The 15,942-nt window shown below is 41.6% G+C and overlaps 1 protein-coding gene across 2 annotated transcripts in view; it reads right to left on the bottom strand.

Annotated features, from left to right (window-relative positions):
• The window catches only part of SLC7A8 (solute carrier family 7 member 8), a 64,484-nt gene extending 52,202 nt beyond the window's left edge, over nucleotides 1-12,282 (bottom strand). The window contains exons 1-2 of one of the 2 annotated variants that reach the window (XM_073671050.1): nucleotides 11,964-12,282; nucleotides 10,313-10,512 (exon numbers count right to left, since the gene is read on the bottom strand). In XM_073671050.1, coding sequence (XP_073527151.1) covers nucleotides 10,313-10,463 — 151 coding nt within the window. In that variant the 5' untranslated portion in view covers nucleotides 10,464-10,512; nucleotides 11,964-12,282. The remainder of the gene's footprint in view (nucleotides 1-10,312; nucleotides 10,513-11,963) is intronic. The other variant, XM_073671049.1, reaches the window with a different exon arrangement.
• Between the last annotated feature and the right edge of the window lie 3,660 nt (nucleotides 12,283-15,942).

Here is a 15,942-nt window from a genome sequence, read left to right on the forward strand (position 1 = left end):
TATGTTACCAGAGCGTGCGCAGTGGAGCTGCGAACTACACAGACCCGCTGTGCACGCGCGGGAACATAGCGCGTGCGCAGTGAAGCTGTTAATCACACAGCCTCACTGCGCAGGAGGCCGGACATGTACAAATGCGCATGCGCCCCACAATATCATCGCTTGCCGGGAGCAATATTCAAATACGTGGGCAGCGCCAGCAGTGACCGAATGCGGTGCTGCCCATGACTGAATGTGAGAATCACACACCTATGACTGAATACGAGCAGGTAGGACAAAGTATATCAAAGGTTATAAAATCATTAGAATACCAACAATTTTAATGAAAAAAAGCACGTGGCATCACTAACAACGCTATGGGGACAGGGTAGACAGTAGCTAGGACGTGACAGGTTCCCTTTAAGGCCTTTTCACATAGGACTATGACTAACAGAATGACTGTTCATAGAAACACTTGTTCAGTATTGAAATCGTTAAAAATTACAACCACTGACTTTGCCCTTAGCATTAAGATGTACTTTAAATTTGCCAGGTATTGCTTTTTTGTAACCTTTGTTCTTTTCTATCTATAAAGTATAATCCTCCTGGAAAATAGTTAAGAATTTAGGGCCTTACACCTCTGATCATGCCAGGTGATCATGCACTCGGAGACAGCGGACTTCATACCTTGGAGTAAGAAAGTTTACTGAAGTCCAAATGCAGAAAAAACATTTACAGCAATTATTAGAACAAAGATCATAGTGTCGGTGATGTGATTTCCAAATTAGCATACAATGGAATCTATGCAGCAGAGTCACTAAAAGTACATGTAAAATCTTATCTACATCCACTGTACATTTGGTTGTAATCTCCTATATAAATTGCTGTCAGACGCCTCTGATACCAGTGCATCTCATCTAAGAACACAAGGGTTGAGCATACTAAAATTCATGCCTAATCAGTCTTTCCCTTAATGCAGGTTGTAACTGGAAAACAAGCATTTTAGTAACGCTCCTTCAAGACTATCAGGCTGTCTGAAAAAGCCTGCTTAAAAATCAGTACGTAGCAGCACATCGGCCTGTGCAAACAAGTGATGTGCTGTCGTGATCAATGATTCTAGGTAGCCTGACATAGAATTCTGGTCGACCTGTCTAAACAGTCTATTAAACGGCCACCAATTAGCTTGCATTGTCATTTAGAGGAATTATCCAAAATCCAAATAAATTTTCATCCTAAATCCCTATCTATTTAATGCCATAATCTAAACTATTTTCTAATAAACTTGAATTAAAAATTCCCAATCCCTCCCTAACTACACTATCTAACATCACTTACAGGGGCGGCGCTGGTCTGTGTACTCCGGGCATTCTGACAATGCGCTGATACTGCTGATCTTCGTGTCAGGGAGGGGGCAAGGGCTGTGGCAGTGACTGCAGCCTCTTCCCCCGATGACACTTTATTTGAGTATCCTATCCCAGCATGCCACAGGATTCTCAAATGAAGCGCCATCAAAAAGGAAGTAGGAAAAAAAAAAAAAAGCAGGTAGTGTAGTTAGGGAAGGATAGAGAACTTTTAATTCAAGTAAATTAGAAAATAGTTTAGATTGTGGCAATAAATAGGGATTTAGGATGAAAATTAATTTTGGATTTCGGTTAATGGCCGTGGTTGACATGTCTAAACCCAGCATGACGCATCCATCAGTGGACAGTCCTCAGGCCCCCCATTCACAAACAATAGTCTGCTGGCCGCGCCAGCTTTTAGTGCCGCCAGTAGTAAGAACAGGAAGTCATGGAAATATCTATATTTCTATCTATATGGTTATAGCATTTGTTTCCCTCCAGACTGTCAGTGTGTCCTGCTCTCCATTTTTTCTTCTTTTTAATTGTCTACAATAAAGGATTTCTATTTGTGCACTTCACCCGGACTGGACGCTGGATCACTTCTCCTCTATCGGACGTTGATCTCGGGCTTCTACGCTGACTGACCTTCCTGAAGGGTGAGCTAGTTTAACATTTTTTTCCCACAAAATATCTATATCCACATCTTTGATTTCGAACTCTTGAAACATCCAGCAACATTTCCATACATATGTGTTACTTCTATTAGCAGCTCTGTCTATAAATGACTTACATCAATTCCAGCAGCCCGTTATAAGACATCCTTGGCATGGTATCCCAATTATCCAAGACCCCGAGAAGATGTAAACAACTAAAAAAATCAATGCATAAGGGCGAATCTGTCCTATATGCGGCACACATCTGCAACCCACTACTCTTGTGTTGTTTCATATGACATTGGAATATGCCCTTAGACGCACACTGAAGACTCTTCGCCCTTCCATCTTTCTAATATTAGCAGCTTCCATTTGTTTCCATAGGAGAAGATGTGACTGAAGGTGAACACACAAGAATGTGCCCCATGGGGCGGCATTATAAATCTGCTAGTAGCAGTTATATAGTAATAAATCTATCATTTCTAGATCTCTGCTGATTACAGCATTTGCTGTTCAGGAACCTGGGAATGTTGGGGAATCAACAGCATATTGATTATACTGCATCTTCTAGTCTTCCTAAAAACAGATAAAAATAAGGGGGGAAGAGATTCTTTTATTCCTATTGGAAGCTTTATATCAGAAGACACCATTCAAAGCATATTACTCATATACTCTGTCACCAGCAGAGCCGTACACAGTATTACTACATCTGCCCACGTCACTGGTCTCTATAAATAGCCATCACGCGGCCCCTCATCTATTATTCAGAGTAAAAAGAGAATATCCACTACAGTCTATGGGAGGTATAGGGGATGGGAACAAGGGAATGCAGGGGAGGGGGAAGGGAGAGAGATAATGAAAATGCTAAAAAGTGGCTGTTGTGTTTGCTGAGATACTGCGGAAGGAAGGTGAATACAAGGAGGGTGGTACTAGGAGTGGGAGAGAAACCAACAATGAATGGAGATAGAAGATCGCTGTGTCTAGATGAAGACAGCTGTAGAATTCTATACAACTCAACATCTACTGCCATGTTGCTACCCAATGAGAATTACTTTTTTATTCCATTATTTATAAAGCATATTTATATTCTGCAATCCTATTGCCTCATTAAGGATCACAAAAACCAATATATCTATATTTTTATTATTATTATTTTATTTTTTTTACAGGAACATAGCAAATCTCTTGGGCCATGCCCACACGGGGCAGATCTGTTGAGAAAGAAAAAATGGTGGAAGGGTTTGTAAAAATCCAAATACACAATTCATATATATGGGATAAATTGTACAGACATAGTGCTATTTCTAAATTTATTGTAACCATTTTTTCCTTAAAGCCACAGCCCCACTATCAGTATTTGAGCAGTATTTGGTCAGTATTTTTTCTCAGGAGTGGGAGACAAAACCAGGAGTGGGTGATAAATGCAGAATTGGTGACTTGTTTCTATTATACCTTTTCTCTGATTGTTCCTCACCTGGTTTTGGCTCCCACTGCTGAGAAAAAATACTGACTGAATACTGATAGTGGGGCCGTGGCCTAAGGTAGTATATTCAAATAACAAAATTCTCTGCAATTCTACCTTGTATGGGTTTAGGATAATCTACCCTTTTTAGCCTTGCAATACTTGCTGGCATATATGTATGTGTGTATATATACAGTACAGACCAAAAGTTTGGACACACCTTCTCATTTAAAGATTTTTCTGTATTTTCATGACTATGAAAATTGTACATTCACACTGAAGGCATCAAAACTATGAATTAACACATGTGGAATTATATACTTAACAAAAAAGTGTGAAACAACTGAAAATATGTCTTATATTCTAGGTTCTTCAAAGTAGCCACCTTTTGCTTTGATGACTGCTTTGCACACTCTTGGCATTCTCTTGATAAGCTTCACGAGGTAGTCACCGGAAATGGTTTTCACTTCACAGGTGTGCCCTGTCAGGTTTAATAAGTGGGATTTCTTGCCTTATAAATGGGGTTGGGACCATCAGTTGTATTGTGCAGAAGTCTGGTGGATACACAGCTGATAGTCTTACTGAATAGACTGTTAGAATTTGTATTATGGCAAGAAAAAAGCAGCTAAGTAAAGAAAAACGAGTGGCCATCATTACTTTAAGAAATGAAGGTCAGTCAGTCCGAAAAATTGGGCAAACTTTGAAAGTGTCCCCAAGTGCAGTTGCAAAAACCATCAAGCGCTACAAAGAATCTGGCTCACATGAGGACCGCCCCAGGAAAGGAAGACCAAGAGTCACCCCTGCTTCTGAGGATAGGTTTATTCGAGTCACCAGCCTCAGAAATCGCAGGTTAACAGCAGCTCAGATTAGAGACCAGGTCAATGCCACACAGAGTTCTAGCAGCAGACACATCTCTACAACAACTGTTAAGAGGAGACTTTGTGCAGCAGGCCTTCATGGTAAAATAGCTGCTAGGAAACCACTGCTAAGAACAGGCAACAAGCAGAAGAGACTTCTTTGGGCTAAAGAACACAAGGAATGGACATTAGACCAGTGGAAATCTGTGCTTTGGTCTGATGAGTCCAAATTTGAGATCTTTGGTTCCAACCACCGTGTCTTTGTACGACGCAGAAAAGGTGAACGGATGGACTCTACATGCCTGGTTCCCACCGTGAAGCATGGAGGAGGAGGTGTGATGGTGTGGGGGTGCTTTGCTGGCGACATTGTTGGGGATTTATTCAAAATTGAAGGCATACTGAACCAGCATGGCTACCACAGCATCTTAAAGTGGCATGCTATTCCATCCAGTTTGCGTTTAGTTGGACCATCATTTATTTTTCAACAGGACAATGACCCCAAACACACCTCCAGGCTGTGTAAGGGCTATTTGACCAAGAAAGAGAGTGATGGGGTGCTACGCCAGATGACCTGGCCTCCAGTCACCAGACCTGAACCCAATCGAGATGGTTTAGGGTGAGCTGGACCGCAGAGTGAAGGCAAAAGGGCCAACAAGTGCTAAGCATCTCTGGGAACTCCTTCAAGATTGTTGGAAGACCATTTCCGGTGACTACCTCTTGAAGCTCATCAAGAGAATGCCAAGAGTGTGCAAAGCAGTCATCAAAGCAAAAGGTGGCTACTCTGAAGAACCTAGAATATAAGACATATTTTCAGTTGTTTCACACTTTTTTGTTAAGTATATAATTCCACATGTGTTAATTCATAGTTTTGATGCCTTCAGTGTGAATGTACAATTTTCATAGTCATGAAAATACAGAAAAATCTTTAAATGAGAAGGTGTGTCCAAACTTTTTGTCTGTACTGTATGTGTATATATATATATATATATATATATATATATATATCTGTGTACATATATATATATATAGCTCAATATTTATGCAAGTCTTAAATGCAAAAAAATAGAATGAAGTAGTTTTGGGGCATTTCTGCTGCATCCCAAATGTACGGAGACATCCAGCCTGTCTATGGTGACACACATTAGGCCTGACACACTGCTGGAGAATCGTTGCCCAAGGACAGGACGAGCTGCTATGTCTCTAACACTGTATCTAATGCAGAACGAGATGCAGACATGTGTCACAGGCCAGGTCAATGGAAATACATAACTCTGTCTAATGCTATAAACACATGACTACAAATATGAGACACAAGGAAGTGAGAGAAAAAAAAAACACGCAGGTACACGCCGTTACAAAAAGGTTAGCCTAGAGATCATGTTCTGTCAACCATTATGTCAGTGGTATAAATACATATCCATGAGAGAATCAGCTCAACAGACGCCAGTGACATCAGTGAGGTCTCTTTTCTGCCTTTTCTTTTTATTTCAATAAGTGTTTTTTTTTACTAAATACAATAAAAAAATTCAAGGTTCCCAAAATTTCTAAAATATGTTAGAAGGTAACAAAAAAGCCAACTGTGCATACGTGAAAATATTATACATGGTTAAAAAAACGAATGTATATTATGTGAATAATCCCTGAAGAGATTTGTGTAATGATAATGACAGATACTGTAGATTAATAACATATATAATATATATTGGGTAATTAACTGTATGTACGGTATTTGGCTGCACTGTACTAAAGGTCAATGACATTAATGAGGATTTGGCCTTTGTACATTATATAAGCACACCACTACACTTTGTACAGCGCACGTGCCGGGTTACTAGCTGCCTGCTCAGTCATTCATACAGGCAAAGTCAGCAATATGAATTAGCCGTTTCCTAAAATCTGAAGCCATGTGGTCAGCAACACGTGGCTTCCTTCCCCTCTCCCCTCCATCTGCACCTATTGATAAGGAGGATGAGACAGTGGGACAGGGTTCAACATATATAGACATGTATATTCTCTAGAAATAAAATGATAGATAACCTTAGGGCATATATATAGATTTCTTTATATATCCGCAATTCATTCACTGCCTATTTCTGCTATACAAATGGATATAGGATCACTCATAGTATCAGAATGAGAATGGATTCCTTTTTTTTCTAACAATATCTATTGTATACACATTTTTCAACATTACTTTTCAAAGCTTTGGGGTAATAAAGAATGGAAAACAATGGCCTAAAGCTCCCATACACATTAGATGGCTGTTGGCCGAATGATGTTTCAGCCATTCGATCAGCCAATAGCCATCTTGGCTGACCCTTCCGTACACAGGAGTGTTCACTCGCCGAGCATTCCTGAGTTCTCCATGGATTATTTCTGGGAGAACAATATGATTGGCAGTCCGAAATGTGAAATGCCGGATCAATGTCTGTGCCAACAATCAGTCAGCCAATGCACCCATACTCATCAGACTGTTGGTCGAGCCCCTCAATATGGGGGTCTCTACACATAAAGACCCTCAAAGTCTTCCTCAAAGTTTTCATACCAGAAAACTATCATTAAATGCTTTGAAAACTTGCAACATTTTTGCACAGCATGCAGTTGTGTAAAAATATAGTGACTTTTGAAGTCGCCAGTTTGAAGCAGCTCTACCAAAATGGACAGAGCTTGGAAGGAGAGAGGGGTAGCTATGTCCATCTATCACATTCAGCAAAACTGTTCATAGTCAGAAAAACGACGATCATGGAAACGCAGTAGATATGGTATATCTTGACTTCAGCAAAGCATTTGACAAAGTATCTCATACCATCCTTATTGAAAAAATGACCAAGTATACAATGGGCAAGGCAACTGTTAGGTGAATTCATAACTGGCTTAGTGATCGGACCCAAAGAGTGGTCGTAAATGGCTTCCCATCCAGTTGGAAGAATGTCTCAAGTGGGGTACTACAGGGCTCTGTCCTGGGACCTGTATTGTTCAACATCTTTATCAATGATTTAGATGAAGGAATTGAGGGTAAACTGATTAAATTTGCTGATGACACAAAGCTAGGAGGGATAGCTAACACTAGAGAAGAGAGAGAGAGGCTTCAAAAAGACCTAAATAAACTGGAGCAGTGGGCAGTAACTAACAGAATGGTTTTTAATAGGGAGAAATGCAAAGTCCTACATCTGGGCACGAAAAATGAAAAAAGCATATACAGAATGGTAGGAATAGGGCTAAGCAACAGCACATGTGAAAAAGACTTGGGTATACTAATAGATCAGACTGAACATGAGTCAACAGTGTGATGCAGCAGAAAAAAAGGCAAACACAATTCTGGTATGTATTAACAGAAGCATACAGTCTAGATCACGTAAAGTACTTATCCTCCTCTGCTCCTCTTTGGTCAGACCTCATCTGGAATACTGTGGCCAGTTCTGGGCACCACGTTTTAAAAAAGACATGAAGAAACTGGAGCAAGTTCAGAGAAGAGCGACCAGGATGGTGACTGGTCTACAAACAATGTCCTATGAGGAACGGTTTGAGGATTTGAGAATGTTTAGCTTGCAAAAGAGAAGACTGAGAGGAGACTTAATAGCTGTCTACAAATATGTCAAGGTCTGTCACACTGTAGAGGGATCAGCTTTATTCTCATTTGCACTAAGAAAGACTAGAAGCAATGGGATGAAACTCAATGGGAGAAGATACAGATTAGATATTAGAAAAAAAATTTGATAGTGAGGGTGATTAACGAGGGGAACAGGCTGCCACGAGAGGTGGTGAGTTCTCCTTCAATGGAAGTCTTCAAACAGAGGCGGGACAGACATCTGTCTGAGATGGTTTAGTGAATCCTGCATAGAGCAGGAGGGTTGGACCAGATGACCCTGGAAGTCCCTTCCAACTCTTTATCTTTTTATGTTTCTATGTTGGCAGTTCTGACGAGGAGCACGCCACTGAAAAGATGTACCAAATTCATCAAGTTGGTGCGTCGTACTCCAGCAAGCCCTTCATTAACACAGCCCTACACCATGCCAGTCTTAATCAATCGACTCCATAGACTTATTACTTTTTTATCAATGCCTTCTCTAATTTCTGAGCTTGTTAAACAGTTAAAAAAATATATATATTTTCTACAATCTTTAAGAGTAAATAGCAACCAAAGTAAGTGCTATAGATGTGGAAAGCAGAAGAAAAATTCTCTCCTGGTGCATTGCTATCAGGATAAATATGATAAATCTCAAGTATCATGAAAATCAATGAATATTTTATACAAATATAAGTAACAGATATTGTAGACTTAAATTTTGGAAGTAACAGACTCCCTTTAAAGAGGACCAGTGACCATTCAAAAGTGGCCAGTTTTTGCTTATTTTATTCCCGCTGCTCACCTCATTAAGCAGTTTATTTATTTTTAGATCCGCCATACGGTTGCAGAGATATGAGCCTTTTTATTTAGTGCAAATTTTTATGGTCTTTACCAGGAATGGTGTGGCTCATGGGATCCTCTGGGGCGTGTCTTTAGAATTAATTGCATTATTAAACTGTGAGCCACACCACTTTGGTAAAAACCTAAACCATTAGCACTAAATAAAAGACCTATATCAATGGAACCTTATGGGGTATACTAAAAAAAACTGAATACTCAGGGGATCACCAGGAAGATAATAATGACAAAAACTGCTCATTTGTGACCTGATGACAGGTCCTCGTTAAAGGGAGTCTGTCACCCCCCAAAACTCAAGGTAAGATTACCTATTGAGTGGCTTCTCTTTATGTGCACCTCAACAACTTGATTGAGTGCTGGCCATTTACAGTATATCCCCAAAACTCAACGTAAACTAATTAAATAGTCATATAGTGGATTTAGCCCATATAGAATCATGCCTATAGCTTATTTCTCACAGCTATGATTATCCAGAAAATATTTTTATGTAAATGAGGGTGCTGAGTGGATCTTTGGCATGACCAAGCTCCCAGGGCACCATTCCACCTCCTTCCACATTGTTGATTGACAGCAGTCGCTTGCCTGTGCAAGCAAATAGTGACACCAGTTTTTCGGGAATCCCAACAGAAAGCTCAATGCAGTGGTAGATGGAGAGCACTGTATTAATGTGCACCTAGTCTAGATGAGTGGCCTGCAAAAAATATATACAAATCCCTCCTCTCTATTTAAGAGATAGCAGGATGTGGTGAGGGGGTTGTGCAGAGATCTGTAGTAGAGGGGAGTAGAGAAATCACGCTACAAAAGAAGGAGGAAAGCGCATGGGAAGTAAATAGGTGCAGTTCCAGAGCTAGGCTGATACATGAAAGTGAGAACAGCAGCACCCTGGACACACAGAGGCCCCAATTTATTAACAATGGCGTACTAAACGTCAGTCTTCATGAAGGAAGTGTTGGAGTGAGATGCGGCAAATTCATTAAATTCCTCTCGGACTCGGGCATAGCCCTAGAACTGGGGCCCCAACCCTGCACCTCGGATGCTATGAATGGAGAGGTGACCGCACTTGCACAACTTTCTTCATTTACTTCTATGGAATTTTCACAGTCACACACACTTGTTCAACTATTTCTGAAGCTTCAATAGAAGTTTCACAGGATTGAAGCAGTTTCATCAGCATCTGCAAGGCTTTGTACAAATCCTATTTTGATGACTTAGCACAATAGTAGAATTTCTTGCAAATAATCTGCACATCTCGTGTATGACTAGTCTTATCGGGAGGCATGACTAATTGCATTTGTGCAACTTGCTCCTAAGACTTGCCAGGGGCACTGTTCCACGCTTTTCCAAGTATTCAATTTAAGAAGAACATTTGATAATATGGGACAACCATTAATAAGGATTAAATGGGTTTTCAAACTATAGGATTTCCCTATTGCAAAAGGTAACACTGCGGCTGGAGTTCCATTGCCAATATACAGAGGATCTCAAACATCTTAGTATTGAATCTAATGGGAGCTGCTAATTCAAGTGAATGCACAGAAATCAACAATGACATCTAAAAAAAAACTTTACTGAAAAAAAAAATGTAATATCAGACTCACCTACAATAATACCACAGGCACTTACTAGCCCGATCTCCTTCTTAAGGGCCACGCCGCCTCCACCACCAGCACTTGAAGCTGAACCAGAATCTTGTGCCTGATCTTCAGGGATCTTCTCAGCACTAGTTCGTAGTCGGGCACCTTCTGCCATCTTGTTTGGCAAATTGATAATGGTATATCAAAAAGAAACAGGTTTTCACCTACAAGAAAAAAATGCAATAAGGTAAGTAAGGGATTTCATAGACTAGCATGAAAGTTACAAAGGCTGCTCTATGCAGAACATAAGAGGTAGGTACATCAGGGGCGGACATATCATTGGTGCAACCTGTGCGGTCACACAGGGCCCAACAGGTAAGAGGGCAGATTTGCACGGATTTACCGCATCAAAAATGCACAAAAAACGCACCGTGTGCACATAGCCTAAGGCTTCAATCTGTTGCTATCTTGCTCTGACTGGTTCATATCTTGGAGTTTGTTGCTTCCTTCCACAGCTAAAAGTCCTATTGACTTACAATGCACAATGTGATAATGAGAAGTTACAATAAGGACATTCTAGATAAACATGACATATGGTATACTGTGAGATTTTTTCTTTATTTGAATTTAATCTAATAAAATATTCCCAACAAATCCATTCCTGTACTGCAATAACGAACGCTCATTGTACTCTGTATGCAGCAGTTTTCATATCCAGCTACAACCTGACATTTTACATTGTGATAAAATATTACAACTTGGCTTGTACATCCCTATAGCCTGCAATGTGGAGAAAGATCATCCAATTTCAATATTTCTCTGAAATCTTATCCATATGATTTAGCACTCACATCACATTAGATCTCGCCTATTAAAACCATCTATAATATTCTTGCTTTAATTATTTATACTGTCCATATAGTAAGGATAATTCTTTAAGGCCCTATGCAAAATCCGTAACAGAGCCCCTCACCTATTATGTGCCATTTTTACTACAGGTCTTCTTATGTGGCAGAAGGACAGGAACTGAGGTCTAGGTGCCTACCTCTACAGATACGCCCCTGGTCCGAACCATAATAAGGGGTCTCCCCTATGAAAATATAAGTGGCTGGCTTGGTAATGATATAATGACACCAATCTACGCTTAGCAAGTAGAATTCCAGTGCCTATATGTGTCCGAGATGACCTACTAACAATATCCAGTCTACAGCAGGTCACAATGAAAAGCTTGTGAAGGGCCATATAGATCCTCTCGGGCTGTTAGGTTCTTGGTTATATGTGACTGCTGGGACATTGTTATACTGAGCGAGGGTCCCGTTACACCCACCAGATTGTGCAAAGCAGAAAGGCGCTGGATGATAGCAGAAAATGGGACATGTTGATGCCATGCGATATTATGTGGCCCATAAGGAGCTTTCTCTGCAATCCTGATGAATGGATTCTACCATCTATACATAGTATACATGTATGTGTGATCTATATATATGTATGTGTATATTATAGATAGATCCCTTTACTATAGTCACACTATGGGATGGGTCGATCAGCAGTGAAGTGAGCAGCAATAAATCTATAGGTGACCACTCACTTTACTTCCTCTTACACCTGCAGAGAGGGCATCCTGGGCACAAGGTGGAAATAAGCACCACATCTAATTCACTGTGTGCCCCCATACCTGATATACATTATATACGCCAATCCTCTCTATGATGCTTAGCTGCACATACGCCGGAGCCTGCACAGATCTCTCCAGCGGTGCCCGTGTGGTGGGCACTGTGCCCGGGTCCTCACCAGCTCCTGATCCCTTGGCTCAGGGTGTCCTCAGCATGTCGCCGATGTGTCAGAGCTGTGTCATCCTAGCACCGGATCTTGTCACCATGTATGTGGTGGCTCTGTGTCCTCTCCTCTACACCTGCAGCCCGTAGCCTCCCCGCTCTCCTCCGCTCTGTTGATGTCCCCGCTGCCTGTCAGCTCTTTTATATCCTCCCAGACTCCGCCCCCTGGCGGGCGCACATCTGAGTCCTGCCAGATAAACACCCAGATGTTGGGAAAGGTCCATGTCCTGCTTCCTCCTGAGAGAGGCGTCCATTCTAGGGCTCTGTTTACACAGATCCTGACAGACATGATCCTCTCCCTATAACCAGGCAGGAGCCATAGACGTGCATGTTACATTGCAAGATCCTTGAGCTACAGAATCAGTCATGGCAATGACATATTGGCTACACCGGGCATTTCCCCTGGCATGTGAGAGAACACAACAGATGGCACTTTAGTCAGTATCGAGGAGTAGTCCTTCCCAGGGACAGATCTGACATGATCTAGCATCCACAGTGCCCACCTTCTCCCAGGGGTTACCTGGCTGCAGATTTTACATAGTACCATAGTAATGTAGGTTGAATAAAGACCTAGGTCCATCAAGTTCAACCTTTACTCTTAACCCCTAGAAATGCAGACAATTTTTGTTTTGCCGTTTTTTTCCTCCTAAGAATCATCTTTTTTTTTCTGTCATTATTTTTGCAGGATATGCTGTAGTTTTGAATGACACCATTCATTTTACCACATAATCTATGGAAAATGTTGAAAAAAAAAATCCAAATCTGGTAAAGTAGTGAGAAAGAAAAAACGATTGCGTCATTTTTTTTTTGCATTGCATTTATAAGTTGATTGGTAAAAATGACTTGGCAAAATAATTCCTCAGGGAGTACGATTACACCAAACTTGTATTCTTATTTTAGCGGCTTAACTAAAATCTGAACTTTTGTAAACATTTTGGTTTGTGTCGTCATTTTCTGAGAGACATGACTTTTTTAGTTCCTGTATGAGGGCTTGTTTTTTTGCGTACTAAGCTGTAGTTTTTAAAAGTATAATTTTGGGGTTCATCCAACATATTGATTGCATTTTTTGGGTAAGTGTGGTGACCAAAAAATGGCAATACTGACATTATGATTTCTTTTTTTTTACCAGTGTTTATTGTAGATTTAATATTTTGATAGATCAGACTTTTACAGACACCGTAATAGCAAATATGCTTTATTTTTTTAATTTTAGTTTGAACTGGGGGAAGGTGGTGATTACATTAATATATTTTTTTTTATTATTTTTTAAATATTTTGAAAAACTTTTTTTTTTACCTTATTTATTAGTCACCATAGGGGACTCAAACGGATGATCTTTTTATTGCTTATTCTACATTGCTAAAAAAAATAAAGGGAACACTCAAATGACACATCCTAGATCTGAATGAATGAAATATTCTCATTGAATACTTTGTTCTGTACAAAGTTGAATGTGCTGACAACAAAGTCACACAAAAAGCATCAATGGAAATCAAATTTATTAACCAAAGGAGGCCTGGATTTGGAGTCACCCCCAAAATTAAAGTGGAAAAACACACTACAGGCTGATCCAACTTTGATGTAATGTCATTAAAACAAGTCAAAATGAGGCTCAGTATTGTGTGTGGCCTCCACGTGCCTGTATGACCTCCCTACAATGCCTGGGCATGCTCCTGATGAGGTTGCGGATGGTCTCTTGTGGGATCTCCTCCCAGACCTGGACTAAAGCATCCGCCAACTCCTGGACAGTCTGTGGCGGATGGAGCGAGACATGATGTCCCAGATGTGCTCAATCGTATTCAGGTCTGGGGAACGGGCGGGCCAGTCCATAGCTTCAATGCCTTCATCTTGCAAGAACTGCTGACACACTCCAGCCACATGAGATCTGGCATTGTCCTGCATTAGGAGGAACCCAGGGCCAACCGCACCAGCATATGGTCTCACAAGGGGTCTGAGGATCTCATCTCGGTACCTAATGGCAGTCAGGCTACCTCTGGCGAGCACATGGAAGGCTGTGCGGCCCTCCAAAGAAATGCCACCCCACACCATTACTGACCCACTGCCAAACCGGTCATGCTGAAGGATGTTGCAGGCAGCAGATCGCTCTCCACGGCGTCTCCAGACTCTGTCACGTCTGTCACATGTGCTCAGTGTGAACCTGCTTTCATCTGTGAAGAGCACAGGGCGCCAGTGGCGACTTTGCCAATCCTGGTGTTCTGTGGCAAATGCCAAGCGTCCTACACGGTGTTGGGCTGTGAGCACAACCCCCATCTGTGGACGTCGGGCCCTCATACCCCCCTCATGGAGTCGATTTCTAACCATTTGTGCAGACACATGCACATTTGTGGCCTGCTGGAGGTCATTTTGCAGGGCTCTGGCAGTGCTCCTCCTGTTCCTCCTTGCACAAAGGCAGAGGTAGTGGTCCTGCTGCTGGGTTGTTGCCCTCCTACGGCCCCCTCCACATCTCCTGGTATACTGGCCTGTCTCCTGGTAGCGCCTCCAGCCTCTGGACACTACGCTGACAGATACAGCAAACCTTCTTGCCACAGCTCGCATTGATGTGCCATCCTGGATGAGCTGCACTACCTGAGCAACTTCTGTGGGTTGTAGAGTCCGTCTCATGCTACCATGAGTGTGAAAGCACAACCAACATTCAAAAGTGACCAAAACATCAGCCAGAAAGCATTGGTACTGAGATGTGGTCTGTGGTCCCCACCTGCAGAACCACTCCTTTATTGAGTGTGTCTTGATAATTGCCAATAATTTCCATCTATTGTCTATTCCATTTGCACAACAGCATGTGAAATTGATTGTCAATCAGTGTTGCTTCCTAAGTGGACAGTTTGATTTCACAGAAGTTTGATTTACTTGGAGTTATATTCTGTTGTTGAAGTGTTCCCTTTATTTTTTTGAACAGTGTATATACTTGCAATAATGAAAATGACGGTTTCCTATGAATCTCCGAAAAGTTGGCTTTACATGAGTACTTGGGTGTCAGCGACAGAGGATGTCAGCAGCTCCCCACCTCCTTCCCCACCTCCCGAAAGATATTTTGACCATCAGTACCCCACGATCATCAGAATGGAGCGTATACCAGGATCACACTATTTAAATACCACTGTCAATTATGCTGCTAAGCCCGCACTATACACACGGCCCAGGACAACAACATACTGGTATGTCATTTAACCCTGAAGGGGTTAAAGAGAGCAAACAGCAAGGAGGTTGATTAAATATAAACATTGCTTATCTGTTTAATCCCCAACCCCCGCCACCCCTCCCCAGCTCTGGTGGTCCTCAGCAGTATTTGTTTACTTCTCTCTAGTGATGATGTGCCACACATTCACGTATAATTTACAGATCACAAAGGGTGCATCTGCTGGGAGCATGCAGACCTCCGCTCCATTCATTGTCTATGGGACTGCCTGTACAGCACACAGCTATTTCTGGCAGTCCAATAGAGAATGAGTGGAGGTGAGCATGCTGGACCTCTGCTCCATTCATTGTCTATGGGACTGCCAGTATAGCACCCAGCTACTTCTGGCAGTCCCATACAGAATGAGTGGAGGTGAGCATGCTGGACCTCTGCTCCATTCAGAAGGGGCTATTCCATCCTTATAATTCCTGGGTGTTCCAGTGGTTGGACCTCCTCCATATCGAAGAACTCGGTACAACCCCTTTAACCTAAATGACTAAGATTATAAAAAGAATTGCTTATATCATTCACACAAATCAGTGATCATTAGAACAGGGATTCTTCCTTCCTGTTATCCCACTGAACACTATAGCTCGGCTTTTCTATACTTTTACTTGATGCGC

Source organism: Phyllobates terribilis, unplaced genomic scaffold (genome assembly GCF_046119375.1).
Source record: "Phyllobates terribilis strain yellow unplaced genomic scaffold, ASM4611937v1 Scaffold_1__5_contigs__length_1240528914, whole genome shotgun sequence".
NCBI classification, from domain to species: domain Eukaryota; kingdom Metazoa; phylum Chordata; class Amphibia; order Anura; family Dendrobatidae; genus Phyllobates; species Phyllobates terribilis.